This window comes from Folsomia candida, unplaced genomic scaffold (assembly GCF_002217175.1).
Source record: "Folsomia candida strain VU population unplaced genomic scaffold, ASM221717v1 Fcan01_Sc006, whole genome shotgun sequence".
NCBI lineage: Eukaryota > Metazoa > Arthropoda > Collembola > Entomobryomorpha > Isotomidae > Folsomia > Folsomia candida.
Window position 1 is genome coordinate 6,405,304 of NW_019091198.1, and position 21,614 is coordinate 6,426,917.

At 39.6% G+C, this 21,614-nt stretch overlaps 1 protein-coding gene across 1 annotated transcript in view; it reads left to right on the forward strand.

The window, feature by feature from the left end:
• Positions 1–21,614, forward strand: part of LOC110851536 (neurobeachin) — a 132,528-nt gene that overhangs the window by 3,589 nt on the left and 107,325 nt on the right. The window contains exon 2 of the mRNA XM_035852645.1: positions 4,505–4,831. Coding sequence (XP_035708538.1) covers positions 4,526–4,831 — 306 coding nt within the window. The 5' untranslated portion in view covers positions 4,505–4,525. The remainder of the gene's footprint in view (positions 1–4,504; positions 4,832–21,614) is intronic.

Sequence of the window (21,614 nt, forward strand, 5' to 3'; positions counted from 1 at the left end):
GATACATTTATACATTTGTACGGTGTGCGTCGATTAAACATGGACTTCATCCTCCAAGTTGGAGAGTGATCACCACATATTATGTTGAGCTACCATAGTTCTGATCAAAGAAAGAGACGAATACAGATGTGTTCAGGGAGAGAGAGAGAGATTTTAATTAGTTGCTTGATTCATATATTTAGCATACAAAGTAAATGCTGGGCAGAAAACCTGTAATTAAAATATGTCGGAGTCACAAGGCTTTTACAGAGTGGGCTAAAATTTCATTGGAAGAGACAGACCAGACCGTTTTGATTTTGAGCAGTTTTATTCCACAGTCAATGTGTGTTTGTGTGAGAGCGAAGAGTGGTTTGTGGAAATGCTGATGCTTTTCCTTTCTCTCGTTTTGCATAATCAAAACAGAATTTGCACGCTGCGTCCTTGTCAGTTGGCGTTTTTATGATCCTATCAAACTACAAAGTGGACTGAGTAGTGTCAAATGTCTCTGCTGATTCCATTGATGACATATAAAAAGAAAAGTCCTTCAACATTCGAAGTAAGTAATTGAGTTTACTTTGAGCAGTTTTCTGAAGCAGAGAGAGAGAGAAAGATGAGACATGGGGAAAATGTAGTACGATTCAAACTTTTCCACGCAATAAGACTTGTTTGATGGAAATTAAATTTTTCATTGTCCTACGAGACAAGTTCACTTTTCTCTTAAACAAAGAGTGGTTCTTCAATGAATAAAATTGTCTATTTCAATAAGGACGTCTCGACTTTTGAGCTGTAATTGTATTAAGTTTGGAGTAGTATTTTTTTAAAGAACACAAAAGTCAAAGGTCTGCAGAACACTTGTCTTACATTTCAAAGTAAAGTGGTTGATTTCAAAGCTATTAATAAATTTTTGACCTTGACATGTAGCAACTAAACAATGTTTCCATCATTGTACTCATATTTCCCATGTTCCACTTTTAGAAAGTAAATAGATAACCTTTCCCCAAAACATGTTGTGAACTCTGCTCGTTTGTGACCCTTCTGGGAGGAGGAAGAAGTTGCTTGAAGGATTCTGACATTTGAGGGACAAATCTGAATCAAAGAGGAAACCGAGCTGCCGGAACGCAATTTCCTCATGTTTCCTCATCAAACTTCACGTCTCCGTTTCGTTGTGCAAAGAATTCACAATATAATATATTTGGTCTCTCCCCTATTTGTCTCTTCTCCACTTTCTCTTTCTCACTCTCTCTCTCTCATATAAATGCATGTTTTCCTGTGATATGTAAATTTTAATATCCTCACCATTCTCGCATAAGTAGAAGTGAGTGTCTTCTCATACACACGTGTCAAATACCATTGTTCTTGCACTGGTTGAACTTTCCTGGTGACGAATTTCTTGTAAAACTTTTATCACATTGTACGAATGGACTCTCTCCATCGCACTTTTCCAATCTTTGCATCTATGGACCTCTCCTTCGAGATGTTGTCGCTTCTTATATATTTTTATATGAAAATTGTACCAAGGAATTGTCAACACGCGAATGAACGTCATTTGAACCATGGCATACGATTCATTCGCATTTGTTATTAAGAGGGACTTTAAAGTTCAGTGTAAATGGGAAGTTTATTCATGCAGGTTGGTCCATTGTGTGGGCCTGCATTGACAAAACGGGCATTGAGGCGGAAGCGGGAGTGGAGAAAGTTGGTTGATGAAAGGCGTGTGTGGGATAAAAAGAAGTGTGTGGTGGCGATTGAAAGAATGAATGCGTTTTTATGAGAGATGTGTGTCTCTGTGTGTTGGGTAGGCAAGGTTGGTCGGGGACAAAAGAGTTTATTTGAATGATCATATCCTTAATGTCAAGTGAGACCAGGGCTTTCAAACGGAGTGTAAAGTGGACGCCGTTGGAGTAGCAAAGCGTGTTTTGTGAGGAGGAGGAGGAGAAGGTGAAAGTCCTAAGGCACTCAAACTCATGAGATCTCTTTTCAAAAGATTTTATAGGATAGTTTGCACAACCAAAGTTCTCATATTAGATAATACGATTCTCTAGGGGATGCCGTAACTAATAGTGAAAGTGGCATCAGCATCTCCTCCTCTCCTCCAGACTTGTCTCTTCCACTTTCTTCCAGTTTTATTTTATTTTCCACTCCAGTTTTCCTCTCTCTTCTTGTGGTTGTGGCCAGCATGCAGGGAAGGGACGACACCAGAGTGGCTGATAAGTGCACCGGCTGTTGGCCACGCACCCACACCAATAAGAAAATGTTATGAGTGTTTGTTGAATATTTTACCCGAGTGGGTACAAAATTGATATTGTACGTGTAATTGGATGTCAGTATGTAACTCTCTTCTCAAGTATTTTAAGCTGTTTCAGATCGACTGCTAAATAGCACGTAGTCATTTGTGATGTGTGTGTCAATTTTTTCACAGAGAAAGCTATTTAGTTTAATATAAAAATTATGAAGATTACGAAATCACAGTTTTTATGAAGACTCCGAAAAATTTAAATTCAAGTCTTTCAGCCAGCTTGGAAAAGAAACAAGTTTTGATTCACTGGGGACGGAGTTTACACATTCGTCACTTTGTACCAAAATTTGTCACAGTTAACATTTTGAAGGTTTATATTGATTCAGTGAAAGCGATTTCCGTCCCGCTACTCCCTGCTGAGAGGGCTGTCTCTTCTACGTCAAGGAATAAATAACAAGATCCTACGACAGATGCTCCGTTAAGGTGTTAGGGGCTGTGTTAATGCTCTATGTTATCAGGATTTCAATCGTCCTGATATCCTGCGCATAAAAGAGCCAAACTATGTGGGAATTGGACACTCGGACGAAATGGTTTTGTTCTTTAACACTCCTTTCATAAGACGGGAAATTGTTCCCGTCTGACCACGTCCACAAATTGACTACACAGATGTGATATCCACTCTAAAAGAAAATTAGATAAATAATTATCTTCTTAACGTACGATTAGAGAACGATATAATAATTATTGACAATAATTTCACTTACCCTTTCAATAATAACTGACACCAACGTTTTATTTTATTTTTAATTAAGTTAATTTGAAAATTGAAAGAAAAATTGAACTCTATTATTTTTTATAACTCTTACTCTTGGATATATGCAACACCTTACATCGTACGGACATGACTATTATATAACGTACATAAGAAGGAGTGTTTCGTGAAAATCTAACGAGCATTCGGTGAATCTCCACCAGTCCCATGGCTGCATAAATTTCATAGTAATTAGTGTGATAATAGCCTCATAATTATACATATATATGTATTAAAAGAACTTACAAGGCGACATTCGCGGGGTTCTGATGAGGAAGACGATTTGGGCGTGAGGAGTGAAAGAGCCATTTCCAGTGATCTGTTTTTGAGATAACACATAAATTCTTGATTGATTAATTAATTTATTGCATTAGTTACTGTTCAAATGTTCCCATTATAGCAGAACAGTCATTGTTTTTTACTGGTTCTAATTCAATTCCGATGTCGGTTTCCTCGTTTTCAATGTGCACAACTCCCCCCACGACCATAGCTCTCGATTTTTAGGAAGGCCTGTTCCCCACCAGGTTGTCGATCTCTTTCACCACGACATTAGAAGAAGGCAGAATTTGCTTCAATGTGAATGGTTCACGCTCTTTGCCAGTCACACAATTGTTTTCACTAGTAATTTTTCAAATTTTTGTTGATTTAACGTAGGACTCAATACTCTTTTTTTTCGTCTGAAGTCTTTAATGGTGAGATAAATTTTGAGTTTGTCTGGCTGGAGAGACACGGTCAGTTCAAGAAGAATAAGCTGCTTTATCGTTAGAGCCCATTTGTTAAGATGTGCAAACTGGTTAGTTTTAAGTCAAAATGGACATAATCATTTTCCATGAATTTCTCGTAAACTCATCCGACTACCAGATTGATTTCGTTTGGATCATGCCTTTAACCTTTTTTGTTTCAAAAATAGCAATAAAAGCAAATGACAAGGACAATTTTAAACTTGCCCCATATATCTTCGATTTTTATGGAAGTAAAACTATGCTGAAATTTAATCGCATGTATACACAAATAGCTTCTAAAACATAAAATAAAGTTATTAGAACCAGGATGACGCACACCGGTTTGACATGTTGCATGAAAAGGAATGTACCCTCTGTCAATTAACGTTAAATGTAAAATAAATATTTTGATAAAATTCAATAACACCTAGTTTCGGGCTACAGAAAAGCTGTATTTGCAATTTTTTCTATGTACATACATGCAATGTTATTTATGATGGCAGCGTGAGTATGCATCCATTCTATATGTATGCATACATACATATACATATTTGGACATTAATGGTCAAATTAAATCAGAAAGTCGCAGAGCTGATCAAATTTCATATCATGAATGCCTAATTCGATGTGCATCGACTAGTGGTATTCGGCCTGATCCAAATAAGTGTATAGTTTCACCTTTAAAAAAAGTTTCAACCATTAATTTGATTATTGCACTACAGGACTGAATCGTTAATGTGTTTTATTTGCCCATAGGTAAAACAATAACACGCCAACATGAACACCGCAGAGACAACGAAACCAGACCCGACCCCGATGGAGACGGTCTCAGTTCAAACCTGCTCCTCCGATGAGCTGGTGACCAAAACTCGGACGGCAACGGCATCCATCCAAACCACCACCGAAGAACCAACAACATCCTCAGAATCTGGAGAAGCAAATCCTCCTCACCCAACTGCTTCCACCGAGCTCGCCAAGTTGGCACTGATGGATAAGTCCAACCTCAAATTCGCTGTCCTTATCGGACTCATAGAAGTAGGCCAAGTGACTAACAAGGAGGTTGTAAACACCGTTCTTCAACTGGTATGTTCCCATTTTACTTTCACTTCTTGGTTTCGTGTATCATCCAGGAGTGAGTTATTCGTTGAATCATGGTTGCTAGCCAGCAGCAGCATCCAGTCGAGCTTGTCTCGTTAACTGGTCCTTTCAGCCTGTCTGCATTCAGAACACATAAATATCCTTCTATTTTATTAAAAACATTTACAGGATTTGCGCCTTTCATTAGCACCCTACCGATAAGTGCACCCGGTTACGGGGATATAAAATTGTTGCATGCCTGCCTTCTGTGTGTCCGATGAGGCGCAGATAAATGCGGAGAATTAGCTCCGTGATTTACGAGTATCGCCCTTTTCTTCCCTTGTACAATCGGTGATGAGGTGCTGACTGAAGATGAGCTTGTGTGTATAAGTGTAGAGAGTGAAATGGGAGAGTAAACGAGGGAGAAAGCACAGAGGTGGATTTCCTCGAGTTGTTTCTAATGAGTTTTCTGGAGGATTAGCTCTGATTAAAGCCAGCCCGGTCCATCAGTCTCCTATTTTCTCTCTCTCTCTCTGTTGTTGCTTGCATCTCTCGAGCAGTAGAAATAGTCTTTAGTTTAATGTAATTTCCTCGTACTTCTTCAACCCATTTAAGTTCGGCGTTTGTTTGTTGATACGACGGGCCACCCAACACTTTAGCCAATAAAGCTTATAATATATGTGCTCCATGCTGCATCTCGAGCATTTCTAATAATATGAACGTGCCAAACAGTAGTAAATAGAAAATTAATTGCTTTTAGGAATGTAAATAAAATGGGTGTAATATTTTCGGGGTGGATTTCTTTATTATCTTTGAGCAAAAAAGTTGCTATTAATATGCAGATCGGTTTTTAATAAAAAATATACAAGCAACGATACATATCCAGTGAAATCAATAATTGCTAGAATTTTGTTAACAATACCGAGAAGAAATAAAACCATATTAAATATTTTATGGCAAACAGCTCCACACTCAAATAAGGGCTAACAAATAGATAAATATGTAGCAAGACAAGAGTGTTTTATTGACTCATACAAATTATTTAGTACAGTTCACCACTTCAAAATTCTACATGAAAACGGGGTCTAGCACACACTCAACGTGATTAGCAAGGTTGAGGTATACGCATTTAGGTCGAAGCCTCTGAAAGCATTTTGAGCCGATATAAATGACCTTTATTGATCGGCAGATCATAAATTACACGCTAGTCGTTCGTTTGATATACCATTAAAAGAGAATGAAATAATATTTTTTTTTACACTCGAGTTAAGTTTCTTACTAATGTGCTCAACTCGAATGTGCCGACATTAGGAAAGTTCTTTCACTGTTACGCTTCGGATTAGGTATTCGCAACACATTATGGAATAAAATATGCATATACACAACGTTGCACTCGTTTATGTACACGTATACTGCTCCAGACTTGAATTTCCCCATTATTGTAAAGTCCTCACATTAGGCTGATAACTTATGTACCTATAAGACGATGAATCAGGCTGAATTGAACCATTATCCGTATACTTGCATATATAGTTGTTGCGCATACTGTGTGTATACCCCAATCGATTTAGCCACTGGCCTACATTAATAAAGATGCATTCACGTTTTCACAAACGACACTGCTGACTGAATGGGTTGGGTTGTCAAAACGTTGACAATATTTTCTAGAAAGTTGTTGATAATCCAATTAAGCTTAGTACCCATTAGGAATTTGGATCCCATACCAGTTTCCCTCATCCTTAATCAGCACAATGCCTGATAATTTCTATGTTTTTTGTAGAGAAAACGTGGTGAAAACAAAGGTACTCGCGCCTTATTGACTTTCTTTATCGTTTGAGAGGAATCGGATCGAAAAGTGGAGTCTAACGATCGATAGCTCCATTAGATCATTTGTTCGTGAGGGTGTCCTGGTCGCAGGTCTGGAGGTGTTATACACCTACACGAGTGAGTATGTATCAGCGAGTAGTACATGCATGCTTGGGCGATAAATTGAACAAAGAATTGGTTCCCGTGTTCTACGAAACAATGAGCAGTTTGGCACCACTTCCAATTGTTCTGAGCTGCTCCTTGGTGGAACATGTGCTCGGTTTGATCTTACTACAGCCAATTCCAATTTCATTCTTTTCACTACTGCCACCGTTTTGTCTTACTTACTCTGCCCGGTCCTGTCAGTGAACTTATTTATCGCGTGAGGGTAAGATATCTATGACTCGATTACATGGATGATAGATGATACCTTGTGACTGAAATAATATGCAATTTAGTGCCAAATTTATTGCGTCATAATTGGATAATAATACACTTCACACTTCAGTCGCTTCCTTCAATTCATGGATAGATAAAGTGTTGATGCGCCGATTGATTGATTTCTGATTGGGTTGCAATCAAAGCAACATGCGCCACACAGCTAAAGAAGGCATGCTTACGGAATAAGACTGATCTTATGGTTTTGGGGATCAACAATATGTAACAAGAGACATTTTCTTATACTATGAACTCGTACAGGTTTAATGCACTGATTTGGCAATTCAATCATCATTTGGCTTACAAATTCAACTTTCCGCATCATTCATTCTCCCAACATCTCTGAACCTTATTACTGACGAATATGTAGCTAGATGCACATTGCATACATAGGCAAACATAGAATTAGGCTACGACCAGTAGTAAATAAGTGGATGCTGCAATGTTTGCATTGAAATAATAATGTCTCAACTCGAATGAACTCAGCAGTGGAACAAACCTTGGGGAAATCATAATCAGGGATCAGGTGGCAGCACGGTTCTGGCCCATGGATTAAACTAATTGTCTCCTCGAGTGTTCATTTAGTTGAACTGCTGACCACGTATTTTCTTCATTTTCTCTTCTTCCGTAACGACAAGATGAGACGGTAATGTCAGCCACCAAGTGTTTGATCATGATTCTTGAGTGTTGGTTGAAGTAACCATAAGTCAATTAATGAGTATTCTCACATAATCGAAAGGATAACTCAACTTTTTGTTTTTCTAAACTGCAAAATTCTCATTTCCTGCAAAAATGTGTCCTAAAACGATGTGCTCTACGTGAAGATGTAACTCTATTTTTTACTTGCTCACTCTTTCCATAGTTGTAGAAAACCAGTGAGGATTTGGTGTCGAGTTTCTGAGGATTTTGGAAGGTAACAGCTCACAAATGAGCAATCGAGATTCTTTGTATTCTCAATTTAACAAGAAGATGCATCAGACTGAGCTAAGTCTTCCGCTGATGTTGGACGATGGAAGTCATCTCTGACCAAATAACTCATTGTCGAAACTTTTCCCCTCGAAAGGAATTCTTGCGCGATTCTTGGGTGCAAACAGTAGCAATTCGAATGAATGAACATGCCAGAATGAATCAGAAGTGTAACACATACCACCACCACCCACGAAACCAAGTGCAGAAGCGCAGCAGGCAGGGAAAGTGTACGAGTACGAAAACTCGACCATTCGCTTTTTCCGTCTCTCTTGTGATCTCTTGGCGTCTAGCTTTCTACGTCTTCTACTTCTCCTCCCTTCCTCTCCAGCGAGCTTCATACGTACACAGACGAAATCAAGATTCTAGCAACAGAGGCAAAGTAAATAGTAGAAAGCGTAGTAGGAGAACGAGTGCCATGGTATGGACGACTTGTACATTTGAAGGGAGACTGCTACGTACGGAACGAGCTCATGAGATTTTGTCTTCTCTCTCTGCTTCTATTTTTTCTACTAAAGTGGAAGACAGACATTGTAGTAGTAAGCTTGCTCAATGATAATCATTGTAACGAGCAACATTCAATGGTACTGGTTGGTGTATTCTCATTTTTGGGCCAACCTCATTTTCTCCGCTGTATGTGCTTGGCATAGCAATAGCAAACACATTTAGTACTTGGGACGCACTCGCTGCCAAGCTGCCATCCATGTACGTACGTGGGATGGAGAGGAGAAAATCTGCAGAGCACGGTGAAATTTTAGATTTTAGTACAGTCTGTCTCTGTCCAGGTAGGTGGGAAGGGTTGGTTGATGGTGGTGGAATAGATACGATCATGTGAAGGCGAAAAACTTGTTGGCATGAGAAAGCATGTCATAACTAGCACCGCCACATTGTAGTGAAATCTTATCTGGGACTGCACATTGTTTCTCGTCCCCCTGGGACTCGACGTGTATCTAAGTATGCCTAGTTACTAGTGGGTGACCTATGCTGTTGTGGTCATGATCTTGGTCAGCAGAATACCGCAAAGGCATCCTTTCTCTACTCCTCTCTCTCTCCTCCCTTATCAAATGGGAACAGTTGGCGGTGGTGGTAAGGTCGTCGTCGTGTAAGGCTGGTAAGAGGAGGAGGAGGTTGAGGGAGAGGATGTAGCTTTTGTGGTTGTTGAAACAGTAGCCGGATCACGGTGGAAAGAAACAGGAGATTGGTTACCACTTAGACTAGTAAATGAAAGGAAGGAGATTCTCTGTGCAATGAATGACGATCAGAAGATAAGAGGAAGTGGTGGTGGTCTCGCAGAACAAAACTACTTTCCTAGCAGCACTAAACTAACTGGCGCAATGGGAGTGTAGAAGAGAAAGTGTGTAAATATTTCATTTTGAATATGCAACAAAATCATGAGCACAGTTTCCACTATTTTCTTCCCTTTACCGTTCCATTCTTCCGGAAGGATGTCGAAAGTTGGGTATCTGCACACAATTCCTTTTCAGTTGTTCTCCACTGACACGGTGCTACGACGACCGTTCACACTAAACGGACCATTCTGTCGAGGAGAGAACTGTGCTGCTTCACGACAACAGCTTGGCGGAGAGAGAGAGAGAAAGTGAGAGAGAGAGAGTGAAAGAGTAGCTTTGGATAATCCGCGTCATTCTTTTGGATTATTTTGTGAAGAGAGAAAGAGAGAGAAAGAGACAATGGAAAAGGAGAATTGGTGGAAGAGGAGGCAGGGATGCAGCAGCAGCCGTAGGAGCAGAAACAGTGGCCGACTGAGTGGATGTAATAATATTCCTTGCTCATGAAATATTGGAAAGTAGAAAGCAATATGTTGAGGAGGACACACCGGGAGCAACACACACATATTTATGCAATGCATACCAAACCGCACGTACAAATGTAATGGAGGGATGAGCCAATCAATATCCGTCCAACTGATCGATTCATCTCGAAGACTTGTGAAAATCTTTTTCGTTTTAAGTCACTACCAGTAAAACATTTCATTTCCGCAGCTTGTAAGGGAATCTAGGAGGAAATGGGAGTTTTCTGCAACTGGGTGGTTGTAAAATAAAAATCTAATGGAGAATCGGATATGAGGTAGAGAGAGAGAGACGAGGCCTTTGAAGAGATGTTGAGCAGCTTAGTATATGCTCCTCATCGTTGTTACATGCCATCTTTGGATTTTGTATGCTTGCTTGGACAGAAATAGCGCAGCACGTCTTATGCTAAGCACCACCACGATCTTCTTATTCCACCTACAGACATATACGCATACAGAGCTCGTCCAAATCGTCGAGGGGAAACCGCGATTCTCTTTTTCCTATTGCTGCTTCTTTCTCTCTTCGTCCCGTACGTATGAGTGAAATCCAACAATAAAGGTCGCACACTACGTCAAACGCCAACGCTCCTCCAAACCTTCGGCAGGAGTCGCAAAAAAACAATTTTCAGGATGTCGCTCAATGAAGAAATCATGAAATTCAGAATGTGTATGTATGCAATCCCAAAACCTAAGAGTGTGCAAAAGTCCTACAAAAATGAAATGGTATCGTGAAAAGTATTCTATTCATAATTTTTTTACTTGCTCATTCAGCCACGAGAATGTACAAATTGAAGTTCTGAGAAATACTTTCGCATCCACCTTAACTAAAGCAGGGCATATAATTCAGTGGCGGCGGAAGTGGGGGGACATTGTCCCTCAAGAAATTCAGAAAAATCTTATTAATAAGCTCCTCCTCCCCCTATCTCACAATGCTAATGTCCCCACAACTTCCGCCGCCACTGGCATACATATCCGTCACACTGGTAGGCCAACTCGTTGGTTGGCTGCTGTAACGACCGGAATAAAGTCATGAATTATAACCTTTGTCTGGCCCTGCTTTCATTCAGTTTGATTACTTGACGTTACTTAACTTAACTGTCCAGCTCACTCACTCACTTCAATGATGTGCTTTTGGATGAAGATGGGTTTTTGTCAGTCTGATGCCCAGATACTCAAAGAAGTGGGGAAAGTAGTAGTGAAGAGAGAGAGAAAATAAGGGAAATATGGAGCCACCACGAGGAATGGATAGCAGTGTTGAGGGATTTTTCATGTCTGAGCGATAGACATGTTCATCAAAAACTTATTTAATCTACGGAATAAAGTCTTCTTGATTCTATTCGAAAAAAACATGATCCAAGTTTTCCGATAAAGTTGTCCAGCCTTTGTTCATTATAGAGTCACATTTTGAGACTCGCATCATGATAAATTATCCAGCCCAAGGTAAATAAGGGAAATAAATTGTTTTAAACAAACGTGGATTCCTTACATAAAACACAGAAGCCGAAAGCTAACCGGAGCTGCGATACGACTAAAAATTATTAACAAAGACGACGACGACGACGAAGAAAAAGAAGTTGTTTCTCTGAGTGAAATATTACTCTTCGCAGAGAAAGCAAGAAAATCTAGGATGCCAAAAATTCTTGGCAGAAATAACCTGGACAGGGGGTAGGATCATGGGATGGCGAGATGAGAAACGAGTTTCCTCTCTCCCTCTCTATCTCTCCATGTGGAGCTAACCTCGACCACTCCGACCTCGGCCACCAACCACCACGTACGAATCATTAATACTTTGACGTGCTGCATATCCCCCAAATGAGTTTGTCGACTAATTCTATATTGATGATTGTGATACTGACATCCGGTCTGCAGATAGACATCGTTCCTACACATTCACGTCAGAAGTGGTATTTCTGCTGCTGAGGCGTGAAGTGAAAGGTGTCTAGTTCCAGGACCATCTTTCCCCGTATGAACTACGGCTGCCGTATTTTTTTGAGCGAGCTGCAAGATTTCGGCCAAAATGATCCTCGAGGCATTTAATTCTTGATTCCTTCTCCCATGCACGTACGTAATGACGTAGCATCAACGAAACATCAGCTTCAACATCTCGGCTTGACATGGAAAGACATCAATTTACCTTCTTTTTTTCCTCTCTCTTACATGCCTTCCACCAAGAAAAGTTGGACTGGGGATGCAGCCATATACACGAAATGAGGTTGCTTACTTATTTCTGGGTAGTAGCATACACACAACGTGACCTCTGACGAAACACGACCCATCCAACGAATTAAAGCCCCCTTTGTTGAAATGTTTGTTTCCAAGAAGAAGGGTTTTTAGGACATGTTTTCTAAAAAAAATAAGACGGATACTTATTATTTGCTAATGTAGGTAGACGTAGATACGTCAGAGGTAAACTTTTTTGGATTTATTACGTAGTAACAGGAAAAGGAGTAAATCTAGCATTCGAAATACATTAGGGCGTTATTGCACTTGACCACGGCTGCCATTACGATTTAAGTAGCATGAACTCACCTTCTTGGCTCGCCGGGAGAGAAGACAGATAATCCTGCTGTTTGTTTTCTTGCTCGTAAAGTGAATCAGTCTGTAGCTGTGTTGGAATGGAATGACTTTTCAGGGAGAGAAAGCTAGGGAGTGAGTTAGCCCGTGGTGGTGTTGTTTGCTTGCCCGCACTCTGCCGGCTCAATGTGGATTTCCTCTGACCTTTTTTGAAAACTGGGACGAAGATGAACTAGTTGGTGGGTTCTCGCCTATCTCGTTTAGCTTTCTCTCTTTCGCTCTCCCGTCGTCGTAGTCTCGGCAGAGCTCAGACTTTCTCTCATTTGTTTGCATTGGCATCTTCCTTCACCCAGTTCCACTCAATTGCAGTGTTGATGGTTTTCGTATTAAACTTTATGAGCGCATAAAGTCTCGCAGTGCTTAGAGGAAGTGATACGCTTTCATGCCTCCAATAATCGAAAGACGACTTTCTCCATCAATGTTTATTTCGCTATCTGCCCATCCGCTCGTCTGAGAACGGATGGGTTTCAAATACAGAATCGCAAAACTTTATGGAACGAGATTAAAAGTCGTTAAGTTTATGGGTAGAGTAAAGTTAAAAGTAAAAAAAATGTTAAATTTATCAAATATTTGTATTTATATAATTCCAATATATATATATATAAAAACTCTGAAAACTTGTGCTGGATGGACAACTTGTAAATACGATAATTTTGAGATGACGATTTTTACAATCAATCTTAGGTTTCCATCTTGGTTTGTGATATGAATTTATTCCCCTCATTTTAACAGCAAGCTCAACGACTGGCTCATTTCCACCAAATGAACAATCATAATACGAGGTATGATTTGCATTTGCTAATGAGTTAAGTTTGTACCGGATGTTTACGAAATTCAAAGCACAACCTCAGGCGAAACCTCGGATGATGATGCGGCTGCTGATGATGATGAGGAATTTGTATATACGGCAACACTTTTTCATCCTTCGTTCAGTCGTGGCATGATGATAAATGAGTTTCTCGCCTCAATTTTGTACACCCTTCGCATCGTCGTTTCAAAAGAGCCGTGTCTGGTTTATATAAAATGCTACGTTTTCCAATGGCAAGTCACAGAGTTCCTTCAAATCCCTTGAATTTTGAGTATCACACAGCAAGTAATTTATTCCATGGTTGAAGAAAATAGCTAAAAGAAATCAACAAATAGGCTCCAACTTAACCGTATCTGCTCAACCCAGAATACTCCAAAAATCTCTTTTTTGCATATTTTTACACTCACTTAGTTCCACTCGTTTTCATATTCTCAACCACTCTTTGGTTGCAATAACTAAATAATTTATAATAATAATAAAGTGCCCCGATGATAAAAATATATTCCTACTCGGACAAATTTTCATACCGAGTTAATTACTCGTGCACATTTTAAGTCGAACTATAAAGTTTTCATTCCTTCTCGCGTCATTACTCTTGAACAAAGTTAACCTCATTTTGCACACATGAGTGAAAACTCGACATGAAATGCGAATAATTCAGACCTATTTAATCAGTTGTGTATAGAGAAGATTACAGATTCATCAGAATCAGACATGTATCTATAGTTGTTTCATCCCTGCTTAAATAAGCAGCTCGCCTAAATTCCTTGATCCGGGATTTACTATGCAAATTAGTATTATGGATGATAATTTGCTTAGAATTTTGAGTCCGTCTTCCTCTGCGATACTTATCTCTGTTTAAAATTTAAAATTTGCATCAGTTCTAGACAGCCGGGTATGTGGGTAGGACGGGAATGATTGTAATCATGGAACGGGTAATGTGCAAGGAACACGGTGCCGTTAAATAAAACAGAAGTCTTTGTAAGTCAAATGCTAACATTAAAGAGAAAGTTTCCTTGTTATGAGCGAGTATTAAAATTCATAAGACTTTCGCCTCACTACCCTCACTTTTCCCTTTGTAGGAGCAACATGGAATTAATTTGTTATACGCTGCATTCATCAACCCTGCTTCGGAAGGAAACACGGAGAAATTGGAGTTATTCACTGCACGTTCTATGGATTCAGCATTTGTGAAAAACAAAAACAAATCAGTTTGAAACAAATCGCTTATGACGAGCAGGCTTATTGCGTGTTTTTGATTTCTTACATTTTTTCTTGGATTTTTAGATTAATTTTGCCTAGAGAAATTTGTTTCATGTGTTTGAGTGATAAGGAGAAAAATCCAACCCTTTGAAGAATAAAAATTCATCTTTACGGAACGATTAAATTTTTAGTAAAAAATGAGCCATATAAATACAAAAATTTTAATATAAGTGCATATCGTTTTACAAATTCGTCCATAATCCTTGGAAATATTAAAGTACTTACTACGGTAAAGCTAGATATATAGTCGGTGGTTTGTTCATGATTTATTGTTACGGTATGCGTATATCAGTTCATACTCTACAATTTAAAAATAAATATTATACCGCTTTTCCGATTGATCGATTTTCTAATTCTTATGGTGATTAATATGTTGTAATCATGGGGCAGTGAAGTCAAGATCAAATCATGAATAAATCCCAGACTATGGATCCACTTTAATATTGGAACCTATTAAATTTATATTAAAATAGGTCATTACACTAATTGGCTGTCTCCCTTGTGCTACTAATAGGAAAATTTTCGTTCCCATAAGAAAAGGATACACTATGCACGACCACATTTGGACTTTTTTTGGACTGCGTTAAAATGCCGCTAATATTTTTACAGTGGATATACACAAGAGCCAATCATAAAAGTATAATGCATGAATGTTATATATGCATGTAAAATATAATCTTCTTGCGCCAAAGGACCCACTCATGCTTGTTATACTTATTCATGGCACTCGACAATGGTGGTTTGCTACCCACAAGTAACTAATTCGTTAAGTAGAGTTTCTTGAATTGGGTAATAATGTGAGGTCATAAAATGCGATTACCAGCAAATCATGCACCCTTTGATTCCTGACTTATTACTTTACCACGACGATATCCAGAGGTAACTATGCCTTGCAACTCGTCACAACCACAGTTTAATTGGAATTGCATATAAAATGGCCGTCCATACATGTATGTATCCCTATTGTTTTACAAATTATCCATATAAAACCCTATAAATTATTAGCCAATCATGGTTTGATATCACAAAACATTTTTAGCGCTATTCTAGATCAACATTATAATATATTTATTTATATTTCATTAAACAGTTAATTAACACAGCCATTTTTCGAAAATAAGTACTTGAATGCATGATGAATGTTACGTCATAATTTAATAATGCAAACCCCTGCCGACTTCCATTCAGTGGCAGATGTCTGAAAAGTGATTTATATTACTGAGCCAAGAATTTACTAAAAATCTGCATTAGCAGCCTCCACACTTCATTGATGGGAGGTTGTATAGCTGTGGTGAAGGTAATAGCCTGATGTCATTGTCAAAACGATGTCACCTGCACCTGACGTGTGTAACCCCTTGAAACGTTGAGAAGAAGTGGTTCCTAAGTATGTGCCAGCGTTCCGCACGATTCTAGACTCATTGAATTCAAATCTACATTGGAATCCGATTCAGCCTCAGAAAGTACTCAGTCCCACAAAATCCGGAAAATCGGACGAGGCATGAGTACATACGTAAATCTCTTACGTATGTATGGCATATGAGAAAATTTCTGGTTAACAGACAGATTAATTTGTTGGATCCTGTTGGGTTGGGTGAAACGAGGTGAGAAGATTAGTCGTTGGACGTTGAATAAAAGATGACATGTGTGCACTTGGAACTCAACACGGAGGAGAAAAAGTTATTATGTTGGTGTGCGAATAGTAAAACATATTTTATATTCTGCTCATATTTCGCATTACGACGAGATCGGCAGGAGTGCTACGTAGTCAATTTATTTGTTGGTTTCGCCAATGATTTGGTAGGTGTGCAGGCAGGGTGAAAGTAAGCTGATGGGCAACGTGGTGGTGTGGATTGCCGGCCCTCTATGAGATAACTTGGTGAAAGCAGTGGCGCGTGGAGTGGAGCGGTGGTGATAGATGGATAACTCAGCTTCCCCACCTACCCAGAACCAGCCTGGGTCTCTTTGTTCGCCTCTTTTTTTACGGCTTTCTCTCCACCAGCATCCCCTTTCTTTCTTTGCATACGACTCAACTTTCTCCATTCCATGCGACTCGTAACGGCCTCGCGTCCTGTGTGTAGTGATTGCATCAAGCCGACTGCATTTATTTTAAGGTCGTCTTAAATCTAATTTCTACAAAGTAGCATTGTATGTAAGTAAGTATAATATATTACTTGAGTGGGTTCCAAATAGTCGGAGTGGTGGTTGGGAATACATATATTATCACGAGTTGGTTTATCAGAAAAGTGGGGACAAAAGTTTGTGCATGACTCTTTGTAGGGATATACATACATACGATATGACGTTGGAGTTGTGGCGTTTTTAGTTCCCAAAATTGGTAGATGAGGCTGCGACTGGGCTAACTGCTTTTTTCGAGTATTCTTCTTCTTCTTCTGCTCGTGGCTGAAGAAACGTGGGTTGATGATCTCTTTGTGCTAGATCCATTTCTCGGGGGATCACAGTTCACCAAGTAGCTGGATGAGATAAGACCATAATCTGGGATCTCCGCTATTTTTCACAAAGGGAAATCGAATCCATTTCTACAAGAATCCGACTCGACTAACGAACTAGTTACATTCGTGTTTCTTTCTTCCCTTGGTTGTAACGGGATTCCACTTTGAATGTACATTACAAAGTGCATTATACAAGAACCTATTACCATACTGAGGAGAATTAGTTCATAGCAGGCGCTCAAAAGCTATGCAAAAGGGGGGATTTTTGTTGCGGAAGTAGGAACGAAAAAGAAGGAACTGATTTACTTTAGTTAGAATCTATTGGCTTACAAGTACAAAGTACAGCGATTCCATTTCCATTGTTCTTCCTTTCTCTCACTCTAATTTTAAGCTGGGGAAAGTGCTCTTTCTCTCTTCGAGCAAGGGAAAACGTGTACGAGGAAAACTGTACATTTGTTGGTGTTCTCTCCTCAGAGTGAGCGAGGTCTTGGTATCAATGGTGTGTTTTTTTATTATAAAAGTCCTTCCATCCTCTGAAAGAAAGCATATGTACATACATACAATTCCTCGGTTTTAGAATATGCATACAATTTGTGAGGGGAAACGCATTGCGTATTCTGTTTCCTTCTTATGCTCATTGAAATTACATGTGCCACGAGGAGAATGAGTCGTCTCCTCGAGTGCCATGATTCAAACTGTGCCCTTGCAGAACGATCTGTAGCGTCGTGTCGTATAAATTATGGAGTGAAAGCGGAAAACTCACCACGAAAATTGAAAATAGCTTGGCAGGGCCACAATTTTTTTTGTTGATGGACGGTTTCACCTCTCGTCATTTCCTCCCCGTAGTAAAAACACGGTGATGAGTGGCAGGAGCCCAGTTTCGAAACAAAGGATTGTAACCGTTACTGCTCTCTTTTCGCTCGTCGTCCCCGTGGTGGCGTATCTCCATCAGTGGGGAATATTTTGAGTGGCATGTTCCTCAGCAGTGTTGTTTGGGGGGATCTGGATGCGCGGAGGAGAGGCTGCTGCTGCTGTAGCCTTTGTCCCGGGAATCCGACGGAAGGAAGGCGGAAACGGGAGTCTTCTTGACTGAGAGCACCTTTCTCCACGGAGTCAGTTGGCCTCCAGTTTCCAGCCAAGTTGCACATTTTCCTCGCTCCTCACTCTCACACACGCCGGCAGCTTGCCACGTTGCCCGTCAACTTGTCATAACACGGCTACGAAGCATTTCTCATTTTTCAATCTTCCTCAATAAGTACGGTTGATACTTGGGTGACGATTTTGGTGGTGTGAAAAGTTTGAGAAAAAATTGTACTGTTCTAAATTTAGGGTAAATTTAAGAAAAAAAAACTTTAAAAAACTGGGAAAGGTGGGTGTTTGGTATGTACTGTTTGTGCGTGAGGTGTATAAGTTGAACTTTTTAAAATAGTGATGAGAAAAAATTAGGTTATTTATATTTAAGAAAATATACTTTTTAGTGTGGGGTGAAAGTGAGACTATAAAAATTGGGTCATAGTTATCGCCCTTTGGAAAAAGTGAAAACTCATCATCCCATTAATTAAAGGACTGCAGTGCAGTGTGGTTTGTGTCTCTTTACTGCGACTGTTACTTGCACAACTGGTCTGGTTTCCTTTATAAAATTTTATCGTGTATTGGTTAATGGTGGTGGGTTTTATGCGATTTTATATTACACCGACAACGACGAGCTGGTAACAATGGGTATTAAAACTGGTGGTTTTCACCAGTATATTTTTACATATTTTTACAATAGTATATTTTTATCATTTTCTTTGCTCGATTCTGAGTAAAATGGTTGTTTTAAATGTAAGATAACAAAGATTAAAAGCAATAAAATTGCAAGGAGGATGTAAACTTTTCGGTATATGAGAAGTTTGATGGCTAATAATGTGTAATTTGTGTATGTGCTCGAACCCCGAGGCATTATCGAGTTCAAAAAGCAATCATGTCAGGCGTGGGGCTCATAAGTGATTCATAACAATTATATCAAGTAATTGAGCAGTGAAGTTAATTCGTTTTTATTGCTCTGAAGCTCCTTGAGTTCATTACGCAAACGAGTTGTGCAAAAGCATGAGTGAGAGAAAGCAGGCAGGCAGGCAGGCATTGGAGTGGGTGATTGAAGCCTGTGCTTCCGCGGCCGCGGTTTGGATAGCGATCGAGAGAGAGTGACATGACATCTGCTTCAAATATTCGAGAATTACATGATGTAGTGAATGCTTCTCGCCTGTGACCTGCACGATTCAGTCTTTTGTCCTTGTCTCGCTCTGAGAGATTTTGAGATACGGGGAAATATGGGCTATTATTGGATACTTTATATTTCTGCTCGAGAGAATAGCTCCAGCTCGCTTTCTCCTCCTACTGAATGTGTTGGGTAACCTCATCTCATTACCGCCTCTGTCTCCTCTCTTTCTCCCTGCGACACTCGTTCCCAACAACCCCGCACACTTCTTGGTGCGATGTTGTACATTCCATCCAAACTCCCACCACCACCAGAACTGGAGGGATCATCTCTCTCCCAGGCTTATACGTATTCTAAATAAGTCGGCTGGATGCTGGAGGTGGTGGAAGGAGTGTAAGGCTAGCGATTCCATTCCGATTAGGATCTCTTTGAGTCAATCAACTGGATTAGGATAGGGTTGGATGCGTCGCGAGTTCTTTCTCCTTGTTTTCCTTCTTTGTCACGGCTGCTCTCTCTCTGCGAGTGATGGTGGTAGCCTCCGGAGGCCCACCACCTCGCCCACCTTGACGGATATTGCAATCCTGTGCGCACATTAGAGCATTCCATTCAGCAGATTATTCAAAGAAGAATTGTTATATTACTGCCACTGCGACTCTTTTTTCTTCCATTTCAATCCTTTGACACTGTTCCAAGCCAAGTGGTTCACTTTCTCCTCTGTGTTCCGGAGAATGTGTGCTTGTGTGTGTGGGGGCAACGAGTTGGAAAAGTTCAATCGAGTCAAAGGAGCCAGCTACCTTTGGCTAAATTGCATTTACTGCTTCTTTTTTCTCTCTTCAAAGTATTTCTTTGCCAATAATAAGGCCATTGGAATCCTGATTTCACAAGAAGGTTGCAAAAATTTGCTTATTCTCATTTGTCACGTACTTATTTGTACTGTTTTAGATGTTGTTAGATGTTCTTTCTCATGGTGGATGTGTGTAAGATGAGCATATCCATCCTTGCGTATCAATTCGTCTGTTCGGGGACAAGGATGCATCCCCATTGGCACCTCTGCCAATAATTCAGTATATCGAATCTTTCGTTCTTGGCCCAACAACACACAACACAGGATGCAAATCTATTCGTGAAAAAAATTCTCACACGGAATAACAATTTCTTTTGTGAGGCTTCAACTTTGTGATTTCTTTCAAATTCTTTTGATATTGGTGAATTTTGAGTGCTTTTGTTGATCACTGACTTCACCTGGGATTGAATTTCTTCCATGTTGAAAAAAATATCTGGATCGGATTGACTGATGGATGACAAGACCGCCTTTTCTTGAATAAAAGTTATTCCGAGAAGGGATGTGAATTCAATAATTCAAATTTCAACCAGTTTTTTGAACTAGCTTTTTTAGGGTAGGTTTTAAAATATTGCGACACAATATATGACATGGGGTAGGTACAAATTAAACTAAAAAGGCTGACATGTGCACATTGAAAATTAAGCCATAAACCGTATAATTTGAGGCCATAGTTATTTATTTTAGTACCTTTTTTATATATTGTATAGTATCTCCAATTTGCTCAGAATAGAGTAGATGGCAAATATGTTCATGGGTTACATGTTCAGCACCTGAGTGAGTAAGTAAATACACGCAAAAGATATATTACCCGACAAGAAATCGTTCCGGAGGTTGCAAAGTGTCTACATAAACTTTTTAAAGCCAGGGAGATGAACCCGACATGTAACGACGTAATAGATACACCCCGCCCGCCCAACCACCCAACTCGGTCGAGAATCTCCTTTCATTTTGTTCAGGCGAGTACATAAGTTGGATACAATTTGAGTTGTTTGAAATGTCGCCTCGAGCCAAGGAGAGAGACTCTGTTTCAATTTACATTATCAGCTTCTTCCTCTCGCCAATCATTTAATTCATTTCAAAGAGACGGAGGCGACCATGAAGAAAATCTGCGTGATCACGGATTCCGATTTCCAATTAACTGGTAATTATGATGGGGGAATGTTGAAGAGGATGTGGGCATTATGCGCGAGCTCGTTTGAATTTGGACCCTTAACAATAAACTTATTACAAACCGAACCAATTTGGTTCTGTTCGCATGCATAAGCAAATTGCGAATGTGGCAGTTTCATGTTTTTGGTAGGCAAATAGAATGTGGCTCAAACCAGGGTATTTTGGTGCTTTTTGAGACTTTATCAAATAACAAACAACTTGACGACCATCTCAAATATTTATTAAACAAATTGTAAGGCCAATAAAACGACTGCTTGAAATTCTTTGAGCTTATACATAACTCCCAGAGTTTATAAAGTATATATATCCGTCTCTCTTACATATGCATGGACTTGCTAGTAGTCTCCTCTCCTATATCATGCAAATTTCAAGATTTACTTCCAAAAATAATAGTCAACTTTACTCAGGCTGAGCTGTAGTTCATTACAGCAAAATTGTAGTGCAAGTTAATCCAACCGCTGAAAGA